Source organism: Rhea americana, unplaced genomic scaffold, assembly GCF_003343005.1.
Source record: "Rhea americana isolate MKP2758 unplaced genomic scaffold, rheAme1 scaffold_295, whole genome shotgun sequence".
In the NCBI taxonomy this organism is placed as follows: Eukaryota; Metazoa; Chordata; class Aves; order Rheiformes; family Rheidae; genus Rhea; species Rhea americana.
The window spans coordinates 483,744-506,169 of NW_028186418.1; the positions used below are offsets into that span (position 1 = coordinate 483,744).

General features: G+C 49.4%; 2 protein-coding genes across 5 annotated transcripts; both read left to right on the top strand.

Moving 5' to 3' along the window:
* The first annotated feature begins 85 nt into the window (after nucleotides 1-85).
* On the top strand, nucleotides 86-12,070 carry WDR81 (WD repeat domain 81). Its single transcript, XM_085309284.1, has 10 exons — nucleotides 86-3,753; nucleotides 4,116-4,223; nucleotides 4,396-4,586; nucleotides 6,542-6,732; nucleotides 7,032-7,197; nucleotides 7,372-7,537; nucleotides 7,872-8,570; nucleotides 8,745-8,890; nucleotides 9,092-9,271; nucleotides 10,257-12,070. The coding sequence occupies exons 1-10, from the start codon at nucleotides 183-185 to the stop codon at nucleotides 10,581-10,583; spliced, it is 5,745 nt and encodes a 1,914-aa protein (XP_085165410.1). The 5' UTR covers nucleotides 86-182; the 3' UTR covers nucleotides 10,584-12,070.
* Nucleotides 12,071-12,839: 769 nt separating this feature from the next.
* SERPINF2 (serpin family F member 2) lies at nucleotides 12,840-21,446 on the top strand. 4 transcript variants are annotated; one of them, XM_085309286.1, is made up of 9 exons: nucleotides 12,840-13,327; nucleotides 14,429-14,492; nucleotides 14,975-15,037; nucleotides 16,519-16,915; nucleotides 17,226-17,369; nucleotides 17,542-17,745; nucleotides 18,602-18,744; nucleotides 19,302-19,506; nucleotides 20,387-21,446. In XM_085309286.1, exons 2-9 carry the CDS (start codon nucleotides 14,433-14,435, stop codon nucleotides 20,710-20,712), a joined length of 1,542 nt encoding a protein of 513 aa, XP_085165412.1. In that variant the 5' UTR covers nucleotides 12,840-13,327; nucleotides 14,429-14,432; the 3' UTR covers nucleotides 20,713-21,446. The 4 variants fall into 4 exon arrangements, with proteins under 4 accessions (XP_085165412.1, XP_085165414.1, XP_085165413.1 ...); XM_085309287.1 differs by having other exon boundaries at nucleotides 13,291-13,327; nucleotides 14,355-14,492; XM_085309288.1 differs by lacking the exon at nucleotides 14,429-14,492.
* Nucleotides 21,447-22,426: the final 980 nt, after the last annotated feature.

Genomic DNA, 22,426 nt, shown 5'->3' on the forward strand with positions numbered 1-22,426 from the left:
CCCCCCCCGGTTGTAAGAGGGAAGTGAGATTTTGCTGCGTGGTGTCTGCTCGGCAGGGGAATCCGGGTTTCTGCGCGCGACGGGGGTCGGTGAGGAGGGCAGGGCCACCCCACGCTTGCCGGCTTACCCGTGGCTGTTCTGGGCTGCGTCTCTCCTGCAGGGAGGCCGGGGGCCAAGCCAGGATGGAGGGCTTCCTTCAGAGAGCGGAGAAGGACCTGAACATCGACCGCCGGCAGCTGGCTGCCGCCGTGGAGGGGACCCACGTCACCGCCTTCGTCCCCGTGAAATGGCTGGCGAGCCTCAAAGAGCGCCGCGTGCTGCCCAGCCTCTGCCCGCGGCCCGAGGGGCTGAGCGACGTGGAGGTGAGGACGTTCCTCCGGCACTCCGTGCAGAAGCTGCCCACCGGCTGGACCCGGGTGGAGATCCACGGGCTGCGGAAGGACAGGCTGAGCTACCCCATCAGCACGCAGCATGGTCCCACGGACCAGCGTAACGGCAGCTGGGAGACGCTGCACGGGTTCATGCAGAACGTYGCCTCCCAGAACTACCGGAACCTGTGGGGCCGAGCTCACTGCCTGTACGTGCGGCCCTACTGCCACGCTCACGCGCCGCCCACCGTGCAGGCTCTGGATGCGCTCAGGGCCGCCCTCCAGAGAGTTTATAGCTGCCCTGTCCTTCAGGTGGGCAAGAGCGGGCCCAGTGCATCCCCTGCCAAAGACAGTGTTGCAGCTGTGAAGGGAATGCCCTCCTGCCCCAATGTGCTTCAAGCAGAAGCCCTCCTGGAGTCAGCCGACATGCTGTATGTCATCTTCCCTTATGTGCAGTACTGTTTGCATGACATTGTGACTTTCAGCCCAGCCAAGCTGACCAACAGCCATGCCAAAATCCTCTTCCTCCTCTTCCATGTGCTGCAGGCCATGAGGGCCTGTCACGAGGCAGGTCTGGCTTGTGGTGCCTTCTCCCTTCGTGATGTGGTTGTTGATGAGAAGCTGTGCAGCCAGCTTAGAGTGAACTTCAGTGAGTATGAGAGACCAAAGAAAGAAAAAGAGCATCTGGAAACTGGTTTGAAACGAACAAGTGAGGAAAGCAGCTCTGGTGCACAAGTGAAGGATGCTGGCTGCACAGCCTGCCAGAAGGACCTCCGGGACCTGGTATTACAGTGGGTACATGGGCAAGTYAGCAACTTTGACTACCTTATGCGTTTAAACAGTTTGGCAGGGAGGAGAATGGGAGACCCAAATTACCAYCCAGTTCTTCCATGGGTGGTGGACTTCACCACAAGAAATGGCAAGTTCAGGGACCTAAGGAAATCCAAGTTCCGTCTCAACAAGGGAGACAAGCAACTGGACTTCACCTATGAGATGACCAAGCAGGCGTTTGTTGCTGGTGGAACAAGTGGGGAGCAGCTTCATGTCCCCCATCACATCTCTGATGTCCTTTCAGATATCACCTACTATGTGTACACAGCTCGGAGAACACCCAAGGCAGTCCTGTGCTGCCATGTGAGGTCCCAGTGGGAGCCCAATGAGTATCCAGCCAGCATGGAGCGCATGCAGAGCTGGACTCCAGATGAGTGTATCCCTGAGTTTTATACAGACCCCTCAATCTTCCGATCCATCCATCCCGACATGCCTGACCTGGATGTGCCATCCTGGTGCGGCTCCTATGAGGAGTTCATTGAAGTCCACCGCATGCTGCTTGAGAGTCGGGAAGTTTCTCAGGATCTCCACCACTGGATTGATCTCACTTTTGGATACAAGCTGCTGGGAAAGGATGCTGTCAAGGAGAAGAATGTTTGCCTACATCTGGTGGACAACCACACACATTTGACGACCTATGGGGTTGTGCAGCTCTTCGACCAGCCGCACCCCAGRCGCATGGTGGGACCTGCCTACACACCTGCTGAAGCTCCTACCATTGCTAGGCCTCTTCTCCAGAATATCAGGGAGACTATGTTTTTGGAGGATGTCCAGGGCCTGGTGACTGATGCAGTTAATGGGCTGGTCATGGAGGCTATTCCTAGTGAAACCAGCTGGTCTGGGGAGAAACCTATCACTGGAGAGGATGATTTAGAGCAAGGCACAGAAGCTCTGGATTCGATTTCTGCTCCTAGTAGAGCTGCTGATCAGCCTGGTACCACTATGCCTTCAGCACAGCCCTCCAACCTTCCTGTGTATGCCACAGAAGGCAAAATGTCAGGTGTCCGACCTCTTCGTCGGAGCAAAGCAGGTGCTGGGGATCAGGCTGATAGGGATGGCATGAAGATCACACTTCCTGAAGGCTTCAATCCCCTCCAGGCCTTGGAAGAACTGGAGAAATTGGACAATTTCTTGGTTAAAGGCTTAAGCAGTGAAATGCAATTGATGGAGCAGCCATGCAAAGAGCAACCTTTGGGTCTCTCGGACTTCTTCCAAAGGGATATGCAAGCTTTGGGCATCCTGGTAGCTGAGATAATATTTGCACCAAAGATTCGTGCTTTGAAGCCTGATGCATCCCTGTTGGAGCGGTTCCTGATGGTGCGTAATCTGTGCCGCTACCATCCCAAGGAGATCCCAGCCCCACTCCAGCATGTGCTGCATGTCCTGCTGCAGCTGAGTGTGCCTGTGGAGAAGCTTCTAAAAACCAGGATGGGCAAGGGCACGGTGTGGTTATTTGAATACGAACCTATTTCCCAGGGTCTCCCCCCACCTTGTCCCACACAGCTCCTCAGCCCCTTCAGCTCCATTGTTCCCTTCCCCACATACTTCCCAACTCTGCACAAATTCATTTTCACCTACCAGGCAAAGAAGGTAGAGGATGAAGGTCAGGGCCGGGAACTTGTTTTCCAGCTGTGGCAGCAGCTAGAGGGTATCCTTTCTGAAATCACTCCTGAGGGCTTGGAGATTCTTCTGCCTTTTATATTATCTCTGATGTCCGAGGAGAATACCGCTGTCTACGCAGCATGGTATCTCTTTGAACCTATAGCTAAATCCCTGGGTCCCAAGAATGCCAATAAATATCTGCTCAAGCCATTGATTGGAGCATACGAAACCCCRTGCTATCGCCATGGCAGGTTCTACCTGTACACTGACTGTTTCGTAGCCCAGTTAATAGTGCGCTTGGGGCTGCARTCCTTCCTCTTGAACCTCCTGCCACACATCTTGCAGATTCTCATTGGCATTGAGAGCTCACGGGAGGAGAACAAATCTCTTCTTGGCACGGTTGAAGATGATGAAAGTGGAGGGGACAGCCCAGTGTCATGTGTGTTTGGGGAGGAGATCAAAATGGAGGTGGACCACAGCTCTGCTGCGCTCGACCTCCTCGACTATACCTCTGGTGTCAGCTTCCATGACCAAGCCTACCTGCCTGAGAGTGAGGACTTCCAGAGTGGCCTCTATGTTGGGGAGTCCCTGCAGCCCCAAGAGCAGGAATCACTCAGTCTTGGGCGGCTGAGTGACAAGAGCAGCGCCAGTGAAATGTCACTGGGGGAAGACAGACCTGTGGATGGAGATTCCCAGAAGGACAAGAGCAGCTTGAAGTCAATGGACAGCAGCCAGGATCTGAAACAGAGTGAGGACTCGGAGGAGGGGGAGGGGGATGAGCGTGAAGAAGAGGAGCATGATGACACTGCAGTTGATATAGAGTTGACTCTGGCTGTGGATGCTGGTGCCTCTGTGGATGTCACTCTGGGTGATGACAGCAGTGAACCAGAGGATGGAGAGGGAGAGGAGCTGCCAGACCACTCTGATGACAAGGAGCAGACAATACTCCTGGGTAAGGCCCTGTTTGCTTGTAGCCTTTCTGTTGTACCTAGCAAAGCAGTGTGTGACATAAAGGGAGAGACAGACCTGTCTAGTAAAAGAGGATCCAGATTTAGGGGTGTCTGCAGTCCCAGCTTGGGAACAGTAAYAAAACCAGTGTAAAAGATCAGATCCAAACTGAAGCATGGGGCACTCTGACATGGCTGCAAGGCTGTTGCAGTAGGAGGTGTCAAGTGAAAGCACAGTTCTGCACGGTTTGCTGATAAACTGGCCCAGGGAGCTAACTGCTGGGCAGGCAGGGWCTGAGAAGCAGCCAGGCGATAGCTAATCTGCAGCGTGCCAGGCTCTGTGCTTGTGACTGTTTTTGTTTTGCAGATACAACATGTAAGATGGTGAGGTGGCTCTCAGCCAAGTTGGGCCCTACTGTAACATCACGGTTCATCGCCAGGAACCTGCTCCGTCTGCTCACATCCTGCTACATCGGTAATGTCTGCTCCTCTGACCGCAGCGTCCTGGGATGGGCTGTGCTGCAAAGTCATCTGCTGTGTGCCCTGCTCTCTGCCTGCGGCTGTGGAGAGCGTGCAGTGCCCAGGCTGAGTGCCCTGTGGCTTGAGTGTAGCCTGCAGCTTCAACTCACGATGTTGTCTTTCGGCAGGCCCCACCAGGCAGCAGTTTGTGTCAAGCAATGATGAGAATGGGCCCCTGAGCGCAGGAAATATCTACCAAAAACGRCCAGTGCTGGGAGATCAGGTGTCCAAGCCAGTGCTGGCCTGTCTTGTGCATGTGGCTTACCTGTATGGAGAGCCTGTCCTCACCTACCAGTACCTGCCTTACATCAGCTACCTGGTTAGTATTACTTTTTCACCTCTTCTTATGCATGTTGGCATGAGCCTCATCAGGAGCCTCCTTCATTAAAGTTTGTGCTCGGTTGAACTCTCTCTGGGCCAGTGTGGGCTGAGCAGCTCTTGCTGTATTCGATCGTGCTGGAGCACTGCCTGAGAAGAACTGCGCTGAGGCAGCCAGAAGAGGCACTTTCACCTCCAGCCACAAGCTCCCGACTGCTTCCAGCAAAGCATATGGCTGTATATGTGGGCTGTGGTGTTTAGCAAACCTAGGCCACCATGGATCTGCGTCTTTTCACTGGTTGCCACATGCCCTCCTTCCCTCTTTCAGCAATGGGCTTTCCTTGTGAGACCCTTTGCTGGCGTGTACTAAGCCAGGGAAAAATATTCTTTTCTTTTGCTCTGCTGGGTGAGCGTGYCAAACTAGAGCTGGCACAAGGGTGGGATTGTGATAATCAGCAGTTAGAGCRGCTTAGACTGCAGTGAGATTGCTGGAGCCAGTGTTTTTAGAGGTCTGTATGGGTAGATAGGGGATAGGTTGGGGAGAGGTTAAAGGAGGTTTTTCAACTGAAATTTAAAAAAAATGCTGGCAAGACTTGCAGACTTTTCATCTTGAAATTCTTAGCTGAATAGCARGAAGAAAATGTGTAATGCAGCTGGTTGAAAAGTCAAATTTTCATCAACAAAATTTTGAATGTTTTAAACAGGCTCATTTTTTGTATTACTTTTTTTCAGTGGTTCTTAACATTTTGGTTACTGATTCTTGTTTAAATGGAAAACTTCAATAGCTTTTTGATAATTAAAACTTAGAGGGAAAGAGGCTGTTCATTTAAAGAAAAAAAAAACATTGTCAGTTTTTCCAGTGTTGAAGGGGAGATTTTTTCAGAGGAAAAAATCCCATTTTTCAGCAAAATCATCCTCCACCCAGTTGCAATCATAGCTCCAGCTGTTCTGCTTTGCTTTTTCTTTCACTAAAATTATTGCACAGAGGTGATGGGGGGCGGCGTTAATATGCCTGCGAGCAGCATTTGGCAACCTGCTATTAAAGCAATGAAACTTGGGGATCACAAATAGGGTGACAAAAAGTCAATCATTTTTGCAAGATTTGGCAGAGCGGATATTTTGTGAGCCTCTGCGATGAGCTGGAAGATGGCAGGTGTACAAGAAATATAGCGGAAACTGGGAATTGTTTGCTATTTTTGTTATTGGCTCTCTTTTCTTTGGTGTTTGACTTGCCTTTGAGCRTTAGTTAAGAAAGAGGACAATCTAGAAAGATATCTTTTAGTATTGCTGCTGGCATTGTTAGCTGTTTGGTGTTGCTGTAACCAGTATTGGTACACTGTCAGCAAAAAAAGGATGTACTCTTCTCCCTTGTGATGTTATCAKCAATTGGATTTCTAGAAGTCAGCAGCAAGTTTGCTGCTTGCCTTGGATATTCCATGCAAGGATGGTTCTTCCACAGTCTGTGCATCCAGGTTGAACAAGACATGAGATGAAAACACTGATTCTTGGTGTATGTTGCTCGGATGTATCAGCTTTCCCCTCTTTCCTGTGCTGGCAAATGATGTTCTGTGGTGTCCTAGTACAAGCAGGTGATCCTTTGGGTCATTTCAAGATTATCTGCCTCCCTCTGAAATTCCCAAATGTAGGAGTATCCTGCAGGGAGATGCTCTCTGGAGGACACGTGTGAGTTTGGGGATGTTGTGTCCCATTTTCTCCAAGCTCCTCTCTTATATCAAAATCTGCTCAGCAGACCTTGTGTTTAGGCTCACCCCTTAGGACAGAGTTGCTACTGAGACTCTCTGTACAGGTTCCCCTCCTGCAAGGTGAGGCAGCACAGCTGTGCCTGGTTTTGAGGTTGAGTTCCAGTGATCCTGGGATCACCCTTGATGTGTCCTGCTGGGGAGATTGTGGCCTGAGCACAGAGAGCGCTCTGGCACTGGAGGACTTCTTCTGCAGGTTGCTCCTGGTGGCGGGTCTGGTGGTGGCCGACTGAACAGTCGAAAAGAAGCAGGGCTCCTGGCTGCTGTGACACTGACTCAGAAGATTGTAGTGTGTCTCTCGGACACCACGCTCATGGACATTCTCCCCAAGATCACCCAGGAGGTGCTGCTTCCAGTGCTGGGCTCCCTCACTTCGCCTGTTGTTGGGTAAGTGCTGCAGTTTACTGTGTTCTGTGCCTTCAGCCAAAATCGGCACAACTCAAAATCTGGGGGTTGGGAATAGTTCTGTGAGGGAACATCCTGGGATTGTGGAGCTGTTCCTACCCCRGTGGGCACCTCCTTGCACTGGGACATAGTACGTAGGTAGAGCTTGCGTTGTCCAAGACCTGCTGAAAATGCTACCTCCCTGGCTTCTGTCTGAAAATACAGAGAGGGCAGGAAGCATCAAATAGAGGAGGGRAAAAGGGCTGTGTGTGGGGCAAACTGATAATGGATGTCCTCTTCAGTTTCCCCAGTGGTGCCCAGGCCCGTATTGTCCTGTGTGTTAAGACAATCAGTCTAATTGCCTTGATCTGCCTGCGGATTGGGCAGGAGATGGTACAGCAGCATTTGAGTGACACTGTGAGAAACTTCTTTGGGGCATTCTCACTGCTGCAGGAGCTGGAAGACCAGGTCAGTGATGTGTGAGAGATGCTCCCACCATTCCCCAGTACACAGCCGCAGGAATGTGGTGGGCATACCTGCAAGTACTGCTGTTGGCAATGTCCAGCCCAGGCTGTGTTTGTGTAACTCATGATATGGTGAGAGTGTCTGATCTTGAGAATCTGCTTGTTTTCTCTTGTTTAGGGATTGACGTCAGAGTCGCTGAGCAGCTGTGAGATGTCTATGATGGAGGTGCCTCTCTCAAATGGGAAGCTGCTGGCCCTGGATCCAGCAGTGCTGTTAGAGTTGCAGAAGGTGTTTAATCCTGAGATGGCCTACATCACCTACATCCCCTTCTCTTGCTTGCTAGGTACGGCTTGGCTAATTCCTTTTCCTGAGCTTTCCGAGAGCTCCTTGCTGTGTGCTCTGTGTACATGAGCTTGATATGAACTCACAGGCAGCACTACTCTGTGAGTTGGAGGGCTGCTGGCAGAAGTCTGCAGCTTCCACGCTGTGGCTCAGCCAGCTTGCTGGGTCAGGGAGCCCACCAGGACTTCAGACTGGTTTGACTGTGAACTGCGTGTGGTTAGCTTGGGGGGATGTTGTGATCACAGTCCTGTGATGACCCTTAGTGTGTTGCTGATGGTAGAGGATGAAGGTGGTGGAGAAATTCCTTCCTTTGGAGCCATGTTGTCTCTTTTCAGGCGATGTTATCAGGATGGTTGTGCCCAACCACTCGCTGGTTGAGAAGCTGGCCAGCCTCTACCTGGAGAACGTGAACCCGAAGAACTTGCAGGTGGTTAGCCTAGAACAAACACAGAGCATGGCATGCTCAGAGCAAGATATGCGAGGGGCCGAACCATTCTCTAGCCACCAYGAGGACAGTCATTCTGGCACCTTTGGGAGCGTGCTGGTAGGGAATCGCATCCAGGTTCCTGTGGACACACAGCGCGAGGGTCTTGGCTTACTTCGCCTCAGTGCTGTCACTGATGGCTTTATTCCTAGCTCATCCAACGAGGAAAATACCCTGAAGCATGACCTTCCTCGCAGCACCCACATGTTGTGTGGGAACTGGCTGGCCTACTGGCAGTATGAGATTGGGGTGAGCCAACATGACCCCCGCTTCCACTTCCACCAGATCAAGCTACAGAGTTTCTCAGGGCATTCAGGGGCCATCAAGTGTTTGGCACCACTCAGCAGTGAGGACTTCTTTCTTAGTGGCAGCAAGGACAAAACTGTCCGCCTCTGGCCCTTGTACAATTACGGGGATGGTACCAGTGAAGTGCCGCCACGGTTCACGTACACCGAGCACAAGAAGTCTGTTTTCTATGTGAGCCAGCTGGAGGCATCGCAGCACGTGGTGAGCTGTGATGGGACTGTGCACATCTGGGACCAGTTCACAGGTAATAAGGGAAAGGGTGATGGCTGACTGGAGTACTAGCCCAGTCCTCTTTAGAGGCAGGAGGTCCATAGTGAGTCCTGGTGGCTCCTGCTAAAAAACAGAGTAGAGACTACAAATTGGTTGTGTGCCTTCTCCATACATCTACTGCTGTAACTTCTCTGCCATTTTTTCACAGGCAAACTTCTCCGGACTTTTGATGAGTTAGACAGCAAAGTCCCCATCACAGCCGTGACCACTATGCCACCTCCCTATCACAGCATCTCTGTGGCCAGTGCAGACTCTGTGCTGCGTTTCATTGATCACAGGAAGCCAGGACTACAGGTAAGGAGACTGTTGCTCTGTGAACCACCCTCCTCCAGGCTGCCCCATGGCATCTGTGTGATTAGTGACATAATCACTGCTGGTCCAAAGGCAGGTGTGATGGCTCCATGAATGCCAGCTGGGCCCCAGGGTTTCTTATCCCCTCAATGCTGGACTGCTTAGTTGTTTTGTCTCCCAGTATCTGGATTCTCTCTCTTGCAGCACGAATTTCGCCTGGCCAGTGGTGTTAGTGCTGGGCTCATCCGCTGCTTGGCTGTCAGTCCTAGTGGGCGCAGCGTTATGGCTGGCTTCTCCTCTGGGTTCATTGTGCTGCTAGACACCAGGACAGGACTCATCATGCGGGGGTGGCCTGCCCATGAGGGAGACATCCTGCAGATCAAGGTAAGAGTTTCAGCTGGGATCAGGGTGCCCTGCTGAAAATACAGCAGTTAAAGATTGAATGCAAGGCATCAGAGTTGGGGGCTGCTTCATGAGACCCGACGGGCCACTGAGGTGTGGTACATCCTTCTGAAACCTGCTGCTTGGTAGGATTTATCTGTGCCATCCTCTGGGTTTTTCTCCACCCCTTGCTGTGTCCCTAAGATGCTGCCTAGACCCTCCAGCCTTTTGGTTACTGCTGCGCATGGGTGTTCATGGTCCAGCTTGAGCAGCCCTCTCAAGTGTCAGGCCCTGCTGAGCAGGTCTGCATGCTCTGCAACAGGGGTAAGGGAGTAGCCCTGTGTCCTGTGAAGAGGCAAATGTGTTGCTTTCTCCCCAGGGCTGCCAGCCGCCCTTGGAGAGCCTTGCTCTAATGAATAACTCTTGTCCATATTTACCCACCCTTAGGGAGCAGCGTTGGGACTGCAGTGTCCTCGACACAGTGTAGGTTAAACAAAGTTCACTGCTGTGAGTTATTTACCCTCTCACTAGCTCTGCTAATTGGCARCTCCAGCCTTCTGCTGCCCTCAGCAGAGTATTTCCTACTGTGAAAAGGGCTCCCAATTCCATGTCCATGAAAAGGAAGATAATTTGGCAGGTGGTTTAATGAAGAGGAAGACCATGTGACAATTTCTTTACTCATTGTGGTAGTAGCAGCTGATAAATTAGTGATGTTGCAAATCAGGATGTTGTTGAGAAGAGACACAGCCCTTCTCTTGGACACTTGGACAGCGGTAGAGGAGGATTCRAGCTACCAGAGAGCCCTGTAGCTTAGAATGTTCACCTGGATGCCTTGTTAATCCTGCCCAGTACCACCAGCTGCTTGGAAGTGGCTGGACTGTCCATAGTGATAGCACTGGGACTACTGGACTGTTGGCAGCTACATGCTAATATCATTTGCAGTTTTTACTGCAGCAATGTTGGTTCACTGGCACTTCTTCTCCTGCAGGCTGCAGAGGGCAATGTGCTAATCAGCTCCTCTTCGGATCATTCCCTGACTGTCTGGAAAGAACTGGAGCAGAAGCCTTTGCACCACTACAAATCTGCCTCTGAGCCCATCCATGCATTTGACCTCTACGGCAACGAAGTGGTGACTGGCACTGTGGCCAACAAGATTGGTGTCTACTCCATGCTGGAGTCGTCAGCCCTGCCCATCAGCACAACCAAGCTGAGCTCGGAGAACTTCCGGGGTACTCTGACCAGCCTGGCTGTGCTGCCCACAAAATGCCATCTGCTGCTGGGTTCTGACAACGGCGTGATACGCCTCCTAGCATAGCAACCTCTGGCCCAGGAGCTTGTGGCTGTTCCACAGCTCTGATGGTAGAGTTGAAAGCTGGCAGCTTTGCTTACGGAGAAGGCAGAGTTAGATGCTGCTGAACACAGAATGCGGGAGGCAGATGTACTTGTTAGTGAGCACTCAGTAAAGCATCTCTAACCTCTTTCTGTATCTTAAACAAAAAAAAAAGCCATAATTAAGGAACCTCTACTGCTGCTGGGAGACATGTTGGGCATTGTAGGTCACTGTGACCCCTGCAGAGAGGTCTGGAGCTTTCCATACCATGTGTGCCTGACTCCTCAGGGGACTGTGAGCTGCTCTCTGGAGAAATATGGACCATGGCTATCCTTCCCCCTCCATCAGAAGGGGAAAGAGGTAGTCCTTGACAAGAATACAACAGTATAGCTAGTACCATCTGCACTTACCCTTCACTCCCACTCCTGAACCACTGAACAGTCTTATTAGAATAGCATAATATGGGCCTAGTAGCCACCTTTGGAGCTGCATGGTGCTGGGCATATCCTCCTTGGGTGGTCTGTGGGTTCAAGGCCCAAGAGGAGGTACTGTATTAACTTTAGGTTCTGCAGTCCCAGGTAGATCCTGTATGGGAGGAGGAGAGTTTAACTAGAGCACTTTTGTCACCTTAACTGGTTCTAGGGCAAAGACAGGAATTGAAGCCAGCCAAGGCATGAGCCCCATCTGCTGCATCGGTTTGTTTAGGGATGAACTGCTGCAGAGGGATAGTTTGGGATGGGAACATGACTCTCTAGGGATGACAGAACTAGATGATTCCATAAGGATTTTGGCTCCTGGAGTAGTGAGATAGGGATGAACTGTTCTTGTTGGTTCTTGCCCCAGAAACACCACAACCCATGTTTATCAATGGGATGAGAAGTGCTCTTTGTGCAGTGGAACAAGGTTGCACTGGCAGCTTCTCTTAATAAATCCTTTTTCTAATCCTCTCCACTCCCCTTTGTGCTGATCAAACGTGTAGCAAAGTAGGAGGATAGGACAGCAAAAAGGTGCTCAATTTTGCCTCCACCTGCCTGTAGAGTGAAATCCAAGGAGGCACAATCCAGCATGGTCTCCCTCTCCTTACCTTCCCTACTGGGATGCACTTGTCTGTTCCCTGCTCTTGTCTTTGGTCCAGCAATAGGAGCAGTTGCCTCACTTCTGTTGCAGCCTTTTTCCCATCCATCCTTCAGCCTAGTTAGAGCTAATGTCAGGGGACTGGGAAGCTTTTATCTCTGGCAGAGGAGGAGCTTGCTGTGGGTTGTCCTGGGAGGGGAAAGGGCTTTCATGGAACTGTTACTTCATCTGAGCCACCTGCAGAGGGGAAGGCTGCCCTCTGCTTCCAGGGAGGGTGGGGAGTTGAGCAGTTGGCCCTTGCTATCCTTCCTTTCTAAGGGAGCTCTCAGTCCCATGCTGCGTATTAACCATTTGCAATAGATGTAAATATTTACTTCTAATAAACTCTCTGAAAGAGATGCACAGAAGTGTGTGTGGGGAAGCTCTGCGCCAGGCTGAATGTGCTGGAAGGGCCCAAACACRGTGCAGTGCAACACAGCGGGTTGGGGGTGTTTGCTGTGGCTTTCCTGGCTCTGTCTTCAGCTGCCTCTTGTGTTCCTGGGAAAGCTGAAGGAGGGGTGCTGTGAAGATGCTCTAGATGTTAGAAGGTAGGAGGACTCTCCTAAACAGGGATATGGATTTGTTTTCTTTTCCACTTGCAGTAGCTTCCCCATGTGGCAGTGGCATATCCCTAAGTAGTTTATGGCTGAAGACCTCAGCCCTGTCTCTTCTCCAATCCTTCCCAGTGCTTGCAGTGAGTTTGGGAAAGCTATTGCAAGGAAGCCTGGATGACTACAAGCTTACAATCCACTTAGCATTCTCCACTGCTCCTYAGTGGCTCCTGTTGTACTGAGGATATGGGTAAAGCCATATCCCACACTGGGAAGCATCACTATTGCCTCTACATGAGGCACAAAACTGAACAGAGCCTGGGCAGAGCTGCTGGAGGACTGCCTGCCAGGGCTGTGCCTCCCTGAGACTTTTCCTCTATAATGGAATGATGTATGTGTGTTGGGGGGCCAGCAACAGGGCCAACCTCCCCAGCAAGGCTCTGGTGCTCGCGATGCCCCAGGGGAGGTACCAGCTGCTCTTGGCTCAGCCCAGCCTGAACATTACGGCTTCCTGCCTGCGTACGCARCAACGAGGCCTCGGGCATCTGCCATCTGTTAAAAATCAGTGCCTTGCGTTCACTGCAGTAGAAGCAGCTGGGAGATCTGGAGWTTTCTGCAAAGAAAATTCTAAAAACAGACCTGTGGCAATAAATGCCAACCCGTATGTTTTTATTGCAGGCTACGAATAAAAGAGGGCATTCCTAGCACAGGGAGCATACAGAAAGCAGAGCCACTACTTAGGGACAACAGACTTCACAGGTTATTTCTGCTCTTGGGAGTTTCAGAGCTTGTCATTTCAGTGTTACCCTTAACCTTGGGGTGCAGCAGCCTAAGCTGTCTCCCCATCTCCAAGTACACCACAAATTCACTCTTACCCCCCACACACAAATGTTTAACCGGATGCTCTGAGTCAATATTTGCTTGCAAATTCTCAAATAAGGGGTGGTGCTGAAGGTCGTCGCTRGCGGTAAGGGGAGGGCTAGACAGGAGACTGTCTGCCCCGTGCAGAGCTATCAGCYGAGCTAAAGCAAGTACCAGCTCCAACACAGACGCTAACAAACTTAGGTAAGGGGCAAACGAACTGGAATTTGGCAGTAAATGGGGGCTCTTCCAATGAGCAGGGAGGGGGTGAATCTGGCAGAGAGTTAAAGGCTGGGGACAATCAGGGAGGAAAGGGGTATTCAGGGTTACATGTAGCTGCGGGATTTAGGGTGAGGAAAATGAAGTGGCTTCAAGATTTGCTCCTGGCAAGGGGAACACAAGGGGCTGCAGCCCAGCTGCTATAGCTCAAAGCAGGCACTGCTCGGARAGCAGCAAGCAAGCCCCAGGAATTAAGTGTTACAGAAGCCATCCTGAGGCCCGGGCTTTAGATTTGGAATGAAATRTTTGTATTAAGAAGAAGATAGGTTATTTCTGCTTAAACAGGAAAAAGTAGCTGGGTGAAGCAGTGGCCAGGGAATGGGTGGGGTTTCGTCTGGAAACCCTGCTCCCACCTTCYGCTATTGCGACCAGAGCAAGGGGCTGGGAGACGCAGGGTTTCCCAGCATGGGGGGAAGGGGAGTGCTGGGAATGGGAGGACTCTCTATGTTCCTGGACTAATTGCTGAGGAACTCTGCTCTAGTATTGCATTTCCACCTGCAAATTCCCTCCCAGCCCTCRGAGGCAGGTTTGTATCCCTTCTCCCGCAAGGCAGGGGCACAGCTGAGACTGGGTGCTGCTTCTCCCACCTCTAACAGGACTCTGCCTATACCTTAGGGGTTTGCATGGGAAAGGAGCTCTTGCCTTCTCCCAGAGATATAGGATGTTTAGGATCAATTAGGAGAATACCATTGGCGATCCAGATGAATGGAGATGATGGGGTCAGTGATGTGGGTTTCCAAGCAGAGTAAATCCAAGAGAGCTTCATGTAGGAGCCAGGCTGTGGACACAGCTCTGCCTCGGCGCTGGTCCCTGTTCCTCTCTGATTTCGTTGCCTTGGCGTTGGACCCAGGTGTCTTGTGTTGTTTCTTTGCATCATTGTTCGTCTTCCTCCTGCTTTCTGCAAGCTCCTGCGCCAACCTGTTTGGCCAGCCTGATCATTTTCTCCCCGTAGCCCTGAATAGGCTCAGCTTGCTGCTGCCAGACAGCTGGGAGTCACTTCTCTCTCGGCTGGTCTTTCTGTTCCAGAAACATGGTGCTGCTTTGGGGTCTGTTGCTGCTCTGCCTGCCTGCTCTGCACAGCCATCTACAGGTAAGTCACATYGCTCTGTGGCTATCTTGGGGGCATCTCTGGTGCACATAAGAGTACTGCAAAGGGCAAGGAGAGCGAAGTGGTGATGCGGTGCCAGGCCACATTCAGCCTCTGTGAGCGACTTCTGCGGGAGAAGCCCTGGAAGGCAGCACAGTGGCTGACATCGCTTCTGTGCTACGGGGTTAGCCCCTAGAGGRTATATTATTTTGTACACTTCTGACCTGCCCCCTTTTTAAATAAGTACAGTGTATGCAGTCTCTCCAGGCTGCTGTTCATTTCTGCCTCCCCTCTGTGGACCCCAGTGCCTCTGTTACTGTGTCCTAAAGCCTGCCCACGCTATTGCTATGCAAACACCTTGAGACTACTAGAGCTGGGGTGGTGCCAATGTCTGACCCAGCCCCACAGAAACGTGTTAGGAGTGGGGGAAAACAGACCAACTTACGGTAATTCAGAGGAAACTATCCGGGACTTTTTCCTTCCAGTTGCCTTTGACACATGCCTTTGAGCAGAAGCATCTCTCCTTAGACAAAGCTGTGGAGTCGGAGGTAAGTGATGACTGGTTCCCATTCAAGGGGACTGAAGTTATGCTGTGGGATTAGTAATGGTTTTCCAGTTCATCCTGAGCTAGAACGAGCCCAGGCAGTGCAATCTAGCAGTGCCAGGGGAATGAGAAAATTCATCTTTGTACAGCTGTCGGTCCCTGCCTCATCCTCCACTGCTGCCGACACTGTGCTCCTTGATCTGTTTTGGAAGCTCCAACCTGCAGTAACTGGGCAGCACATGGAGTAAATGTCAGCAGTAAATGTGTATAGGGCCTGTCAGGTGAATTATTTCATTCCTGACTAGAAAAGGGAAGATGAAGAAAACAACAAGCTATGAGAGAAAGAGGAAGAAAGACTTGTGTCTGAGGCTACCCATAGAGCTTGGCTCTGACCATGCAGCACTCAGAGGAACAGCATCCAGATGCTGGYGGGAACAGAGAGGTCTGAGGAAAAATGGATGTGTTTGAGACCATGCATGTGTGAGAATAACAGATGATTCCATAAGGAATTGCTTATAGGCTGCAGCCTAGAAAATGAATATGGAGAGAAAAGGGGCAGAATGAAACCACATGGAAAGAGAAGACAGCTGAGGATTTGAGCAGAAGCAGATCAAGGCTGTGGCAGCACTAGAGAGACCAATCTTGAGGTGGATCTAGAGTCTTAAAATATATGAGAGGAGGAGGTGAAATCAAGGCTGAGGGTCATGGACCCATAAGCAGCTAAGGGATAGGACATGTGCTAAGAAGGGATTTGGGGCCCAGGAGGTGGTTCTTGCCCCCCTTGGGTTTACTTGCCTAGGCCAGGAACCATCTTGCAGAGGGACCACTGCGAGATCCTGACTCAGTCCATTTCCTTGGGATAAAAGACCTTCTGTTTTCCAAACTTGCCATTTTTAACCTCTGGGTTAAAAGGCAAACAGGCAAATACACCACCAGAGTGGAGAAGCTAGAGAGTTTTGTCAAGTCAGTTGGTGTATTCTAATTTCTGTTACATGACAGAAAGAACAGAGATGTTAACTGAGAAAATCCCAATACAGTTATGTGTTCAGTGTAACATGCGCTGGCATACGATGCAAGCCTGGATGCTCTCTCTGCACTAACACTTCACAGATGTATTCAGGCACATTCACGTGCGTACAAGGTTTGGAGACAGACTGGATGCTACAGGCTGCTTATTAGCCTCCTCTGAAGCACAAATCTTACCTAGGAGTCATTGCTATCAAAGAACAGGGCATGAATGCTTCTCTCAGCAGCCCATAGAGCAGCCACCACTTAGGCCCAAGGGAGGGCTGTTGCTGGTTGCTGACCCAGGTTCCTCCCAGCATTTAAAGGCAGAGCCAGGGAGTTGTGCTGCTGCCTTTGCAGCAGCATGAATGAGGCCCATCCATCCTCTTCCTGTGCAAGCTGCCTGTGACTTCAGTAAAAGCATTAAGAAAGGCAGTGTCATACTCCTGCTTTCTCTGCACTATTCTTGTTTCTTCCCAGGATCTGGAAGGGGCTGGCGCTGTGCAACTGGACATGCACACTGTAGATACCCCCTGTGCTCTGCCAGAAGCTGCTCCAACCTTGCTGAATGCTGAGGTATTGGATTCTACCTCAGAAGCCTGGGAGGAGATTTACCGACCCACGCTACCATTCACCACCACAACCACCAGAGGCAGTAGAAATGACTGGAGCCCAGAGGAAGTTCACTCTTCTGAAGAGGAAGATGAGGGGGAAGATAAAAACTGTGACGTGACTTGGAAGAAAAGCCAGAGGCTAACAAAAGGGTTGATAAAATTCAGCATTGATCTCCTCAGAGAGGTCCAGCTGGAAACCAACAGAGCCAACGTGATCCTGTCTCCCCTCAGCATCACCCTTGCCTTGTCTCACCTGGCACTAGGTAACATATTAGTTACAAAAGCACCAGCTCCTGTCCTTCCCAGCACCCAATCTTGGAGCTACTAGGAACTAAAGTGCAAAATGTGGAGATTAAATGCAGCACCTTTCCCTAAATTTTATTCCTGTAGCTTTAATTAAGTTCTATTACAATTGGAGCTGCCCTCAGCATCCTGTGTTGAGGCTCCTGTTCTCAGATTTCCACAGCCTCTTTGTAAGGCACACTGTGTTTCTTAAAGGAGACAGCCAGAATACTGTCCCTGCCTTCCAGTACAGAGCTATGAATTAACAGGAACTTGACTCCACTTTTTTAGGAGCAGCAAATCTGACAGAGAAGCGTTTGCTGGAGGTGATGCATCTAACGTCAGTGCCCTGTCTCCATTACACATTAAGCAACGTGCGCAGGCGGCTTGCAGAATCCTTGCTCAGCGCTGCTTCACGTGTGTACCTGCAGAAAGGTGAGAGCTGGCAAAGAGGCAGCCTCCCCACACCAAAATCAAACTCTCGCCAGGGAGAGGCAGATTTTTTTCCCTAAGTGCTTCTTCTGGGCAGCATCTGCCATGCATTGGCTGACTGAGCCATTTTTTTCAAGGATTGCTAACTTCATGTGCTATTCTTCCCCCTTACCAGGATTTGAGGTTAAGGAGAAGTTCCTGGAAGATTCAGAGAAATTCTATGGGGCAAAGCTTGTGACCCTTTCTGGGAACAGTGAGGATGACCTTATGGCCATAAACAAGTGGGTAGAGGAGGCAACTAATGGGCAAATACCCACCTTTCTACATCAGCTTCCTGGAAACACAGTGATGCTTTTGCTCAGTGCTATCCATTTCCATGGTGAGCTCCACTGGTCTTACTTTTCAAGCYTGACCTTCCTGAGGAATAGTTAGAAAACTACTAGCTTTGCACAGACACTGAAGTTGAATGGTGTCTTCTTTCCTTGCTTCCTGCTAGTCAACCTGCTTATTCTTTTTTTTCCACATCTGCTGTTCCTCTTGCTTAGATTTCTATATAGTAATGATTCTYAACTGTTTGAAATGTGCTAAAAATGTTGCTTGACACCAGAGCCAGAATGTAGCAGGTGGGTCCGGAAGTATTTTTGCCTCCTGGTTCAGGCTCCCAGGCAGCAGCACATCACTGCTCCTCTTAACCAGGTCGCACACACCTCACTGCATGCCAACCACAGAGCCCAGAGGCAGCTTCTGTGGGTTTCTTTCCGACTAGAGCCCAGTGGTCTAGAATGTTTTCCTCTTTTAATTCCCTGAGGGTCATGCATGGAAACATAGACCAAACACCCAGAGAAACTTACTTCCTGGGTAAAACTGCAAATGTTTTGCTTGCTCTTGGAGCACTGTTTCACAGTACTTAGCACAAAGGCAACTCTTCATTTTTCAAAGCACTTCACAAACATCCATTACTTTATCTTCATAGCCTTCAGTAATCTCCCACGCTAAGGCATGAGGATTAATTCTGGTTCGCTTTGTTATTCCATAGTCCCTCTCTGGAAGATAAGGGCTTCCTGCTGTTAGGGTTTTTCCAGCCTTGGTACTAACTTCTCTCTGCTGTAATTTCTAGTTGTCTCATCACTATCTGTCTTCTCTGAGAACTCATGATAGGAGGAGTGTTGTCTAAGCAGTTTCTGTTTTCCTGCCTGAATTTAACTCTGTTGAATTTTCAACTTTTATGTTGATAGGGTTTTGGAGGAATAAGTTTGATGCTAGCCTCACTGGGCCAGACATATTCCACCTTGACAATGATTTCATGGTCCCAGTTGAGATGATGAAAGCCCAGAAGTACTCCCTGAGTTGGTTTACACTGGAGTCCCAGGATGTTCAGGTAAGGCTCTATTAGGAGTGCTCCTCTTGCATTGCATTTCACAGTGCAACTATTCTCTCCCTAAACCAAATGACTTTTCACAGGGATAGTACAGACAAAAAGTTAATAAGCATTCTTTGTACTTCTTTCTAGCAAGAATGATGAATTCTTGCTCTCAGTTTTGGCAAAACCATGAAGGGATATGAACTAAGTGGGGTAATAATGGAGTTTTTAAGCTCCAAGTTAGAGAAGTGAGGAATATGGAAAATTAATTCCTCCAAGCATTGCACAGTTGAATTCCTTCAGAATGTGACTACTGAAAGAGCAGGTACAATGTTTGTGCACACTTTTTTCCTATGTATTTAATCTTTTTGATACTAAATACCCAAATTGGATGCTGCTATTCCAACAGAACTTTCTTTCCCTGGAGAAATCAGACACCTCCTTCCCACTAGACTGTTTTCCTCCTATGGCTAGACTGGCTCTGTAATAAAATTAGAAAAAAAAAATTTAAAGCATCAGTTTCTGGACTCCGTCCTTCCTTGTCTGTAAWTTATTCTGACTGTTTTTTTTTCCAGGTGGCCAAGTTTCCCTTTAAGGGCAACATGAGTTTCCTGGCCATTGTACCAAACCAGTTTAGCTGGAATGTCTCTCATGTGCTGGAGAACTTCCCYTATGAACAACTACGCAGCCTTTTCCCCAAAGAGGTACCCACCACAGTGAAGATACCCAAATTAAAAGTAGACTATCAGCTGGAACTCAACAAGGTTCTCAGTCAAATAGGTAAGACCTCTCACTGGAYTTGCACAGTATAAGAGTATCTGATCAATCTATAGAGCATCTCTTCACTAATACTCAAAACTGCTATCCTTGTTTTTAAAGCTGTGCCTCACAGCTTGTTCCAGATAACATCCAGAACCTTTCAACTCGCATTCCTCTCCTCCTCCTTTTTACTCTTTGCTTGCCTAGCACCAAATGTTTTGCTCCAACAAGACGATGGCACATCATCATTGAAGGCAGCATTCACAGTTCCTTGTGATCTTTGAGTTCTTTCTATTGCCTTATTTCCTTAACTCTGTTTTATTTCTAGCCAAGACCAACTTCCTCCTGTCTCTCAAGCTTTAATCTCTTTCTTTGTCATTTAACTTAGTGTCTGGGAKGTATAAATTGTCAAAAGAGAGAATGCAGATCACAAAAGCTAAAATTAAGAGAGAGTTTACTGAAAAACACTCTGCTGAGATCTGACTATACTCTGTATTTCCAGATGAAAATAAATTAACAGTATACTTATTTTAAAGAAATCCTGAAAAACAGTCTCCCTTCTAAAAGTGTTTCTAGCCTAGCAAGAAAGGGATTTCACACTTGTTTTTTTAAGGAAGCACTCAAGTACTTATACTCCTGCTCTAAAGAAGGTGGACAAGACATGTAAAAACTGTTCTGTTTATGGCATTCTGAGCTTTTCATGCAGTGAAGAGCTGAAGAATCTGGCTAGACTGCAGCCTTTGCTTCTGCTACCTGCATGTTCTCTAACCCTCTGTGTTGAGCAACACATGTAGCAAAGGTTAGGGAATTGCTTCCTCCAGATAGCTTTGAGGAAAATCAGAGCTGGTGGCACACCGTGGCATSAAATGGGAAAGGTTAATTTTGCCTGGTTTCTCCATAGGCCTCCAAGAGCTGTTCACAAACCCAGATCTCCGGAAGATTACAGATGAACCTCTCTTTGTATCCAGTATACAACACCAGTCTACACTGGAGCTTAAAGAAGATGGGGTGGAAGCATCTGCTGCTACCAGCGTCATGGTGTCACGGTCACTCTCTGCCTTCAGCCTCGACCGACCCTTTCTCTTCATTATCTTTGAGGAAGAAACAGGCATCCCACTTTTTATAGGCAGCATCCAGAATCCTAACCCCAGTGCTGCTCCCCAGATAAAAGAGACACAGGACTTACCTGATGCAACAGATGTCACTGAGTATCCTGTGCCCAAATAAGAGAGGAGCAGAGCCTAGGAGTTCTGGGACTGCTACCCACCTGACCCTTTGGACCGGCTAAGAAAGGTGTCCTGTTGCTGGAGACCTCCCTCTAAGACCATAGGAGGCAATTCTTTGCTGTTTCCTTTACAGATCTCTAAAGACCAATCCTGGGATATCCTGTTCCAGCTTTGACAAGCTTCTCCTGGTTGGGTTCCCTCTGCTGACCCTGAAAAGCATGCGTGGATTTCCCTTCCAGGACTCCTAGTCCTGAAGGGAGGCTTCCTTGTCCCCAGACTCTTATTAGAGTCTTTATTAGTGTCCCCCATAGACTGGAATCTTTTTTAGCATCTGGCAGCTTGGACAACAGCCATAGATATTAATATTGCCCTTCCCTCCACAGTTCCTGCAAACATGCCTTTCTCAAAGTGTTCCTCTGAAAACTGCGTCTCTTTGTACCTACATAGAAAATGATCTCTGAATGAACTGAACTAGTAACCAGTTGTCTTCCCTGGGATGAGTCACAGCCACTTTCAGGCACAGGCTCTTTCCAAATATTCCTTTCTCCCACTCCTTGGCTATTGGGATCTGTTATGGGAAGGTCTGCAGTAAGAGGAATCCCTTTGGATCTTTATCTCCAGCCCTTTTCCTGGGAAGCGCTAGGGACCTGGAAAATGTTAGATTTTTCAAGGTATATTTTATAAAGTATTTTAAGGTAATTTTTATGTTGGTAGAATAATAAAGAGTGAAGCACAGCACATTTGTTCTAGGCATTATACTGAAAGACACAGCAGAGAAAGGAAACAAGCAACCAGCTTGTCYGGTTGCAAAGATTAGGGGGGGGGAAGCCTGGTCCTGGAAGATATAAAGATAGGAGGGGCTCTTGAGAAGGATCAGCTCTGTTGATCACAGAGGACAACAGAGGATGTGGAGTGAGAGGGCTAATCAGTAAAGACTCTCTAAAGATGGAGTCCAGTCAGCTTTGGCCATCTCAGCTGAAGAATGGGCAGGCAACCCTTCAGAGCTGGCTTTGGGAAAAGGGCAGACTTCTTTGAATTAGGACATGAGCTCCACAGAATAGGGATTAGGAGGGTATTTAGCCTATGAACATCAATGCACTGGTATACAGGAACATGACAGGCCTCAATCTTTCTGTGAGGCAAAAACTGACCCTTACTGACATGCATTAGGTGCTTCAAAGGTGCTGATCTGGCATCTGCTCTCTGTGGGCTCTCCTCCTACTGGGATAYTCTGGGTGTGCAGCACAACGCTGCAGACAATTGTGATAGCTTCCAGATTGTGCTGCCTGTAGCTGAATGTCACTGTTTTTGCCATGTTCTGGCAAAATAGCAATGTCTGGTAACAACTTCAGTTTTGTATGAGATGGGCACAACCCTTGGATCCTTGTTCTGATGGGCACATCTGGAATGAGCTACTGTGAATAACTCTGGGGAACCCTCCATCCCACCAAGCGTAGCCTAACTCACCATAGCCTGCCATGCTGTAGCTATTTCTGTATAAAACTGCTGTCCGTAGGAGACTCTGCTTCAGAACTCACTCAGACTCTGAGGAAAAAAAAACCCATGGTGTCTGTTTTTGTGAAATAACAGTTACAGAGCCCTAGGGCCGTCCTTCTGGCAGTGTTTTCCTCATTCGGGAAGTCTGCCTTCCCTCAAAGGAAGGCGCAGAATGCTTCTGGGAGCCTCCGTCCCTGAATAGTCTGCACCATCTGCTG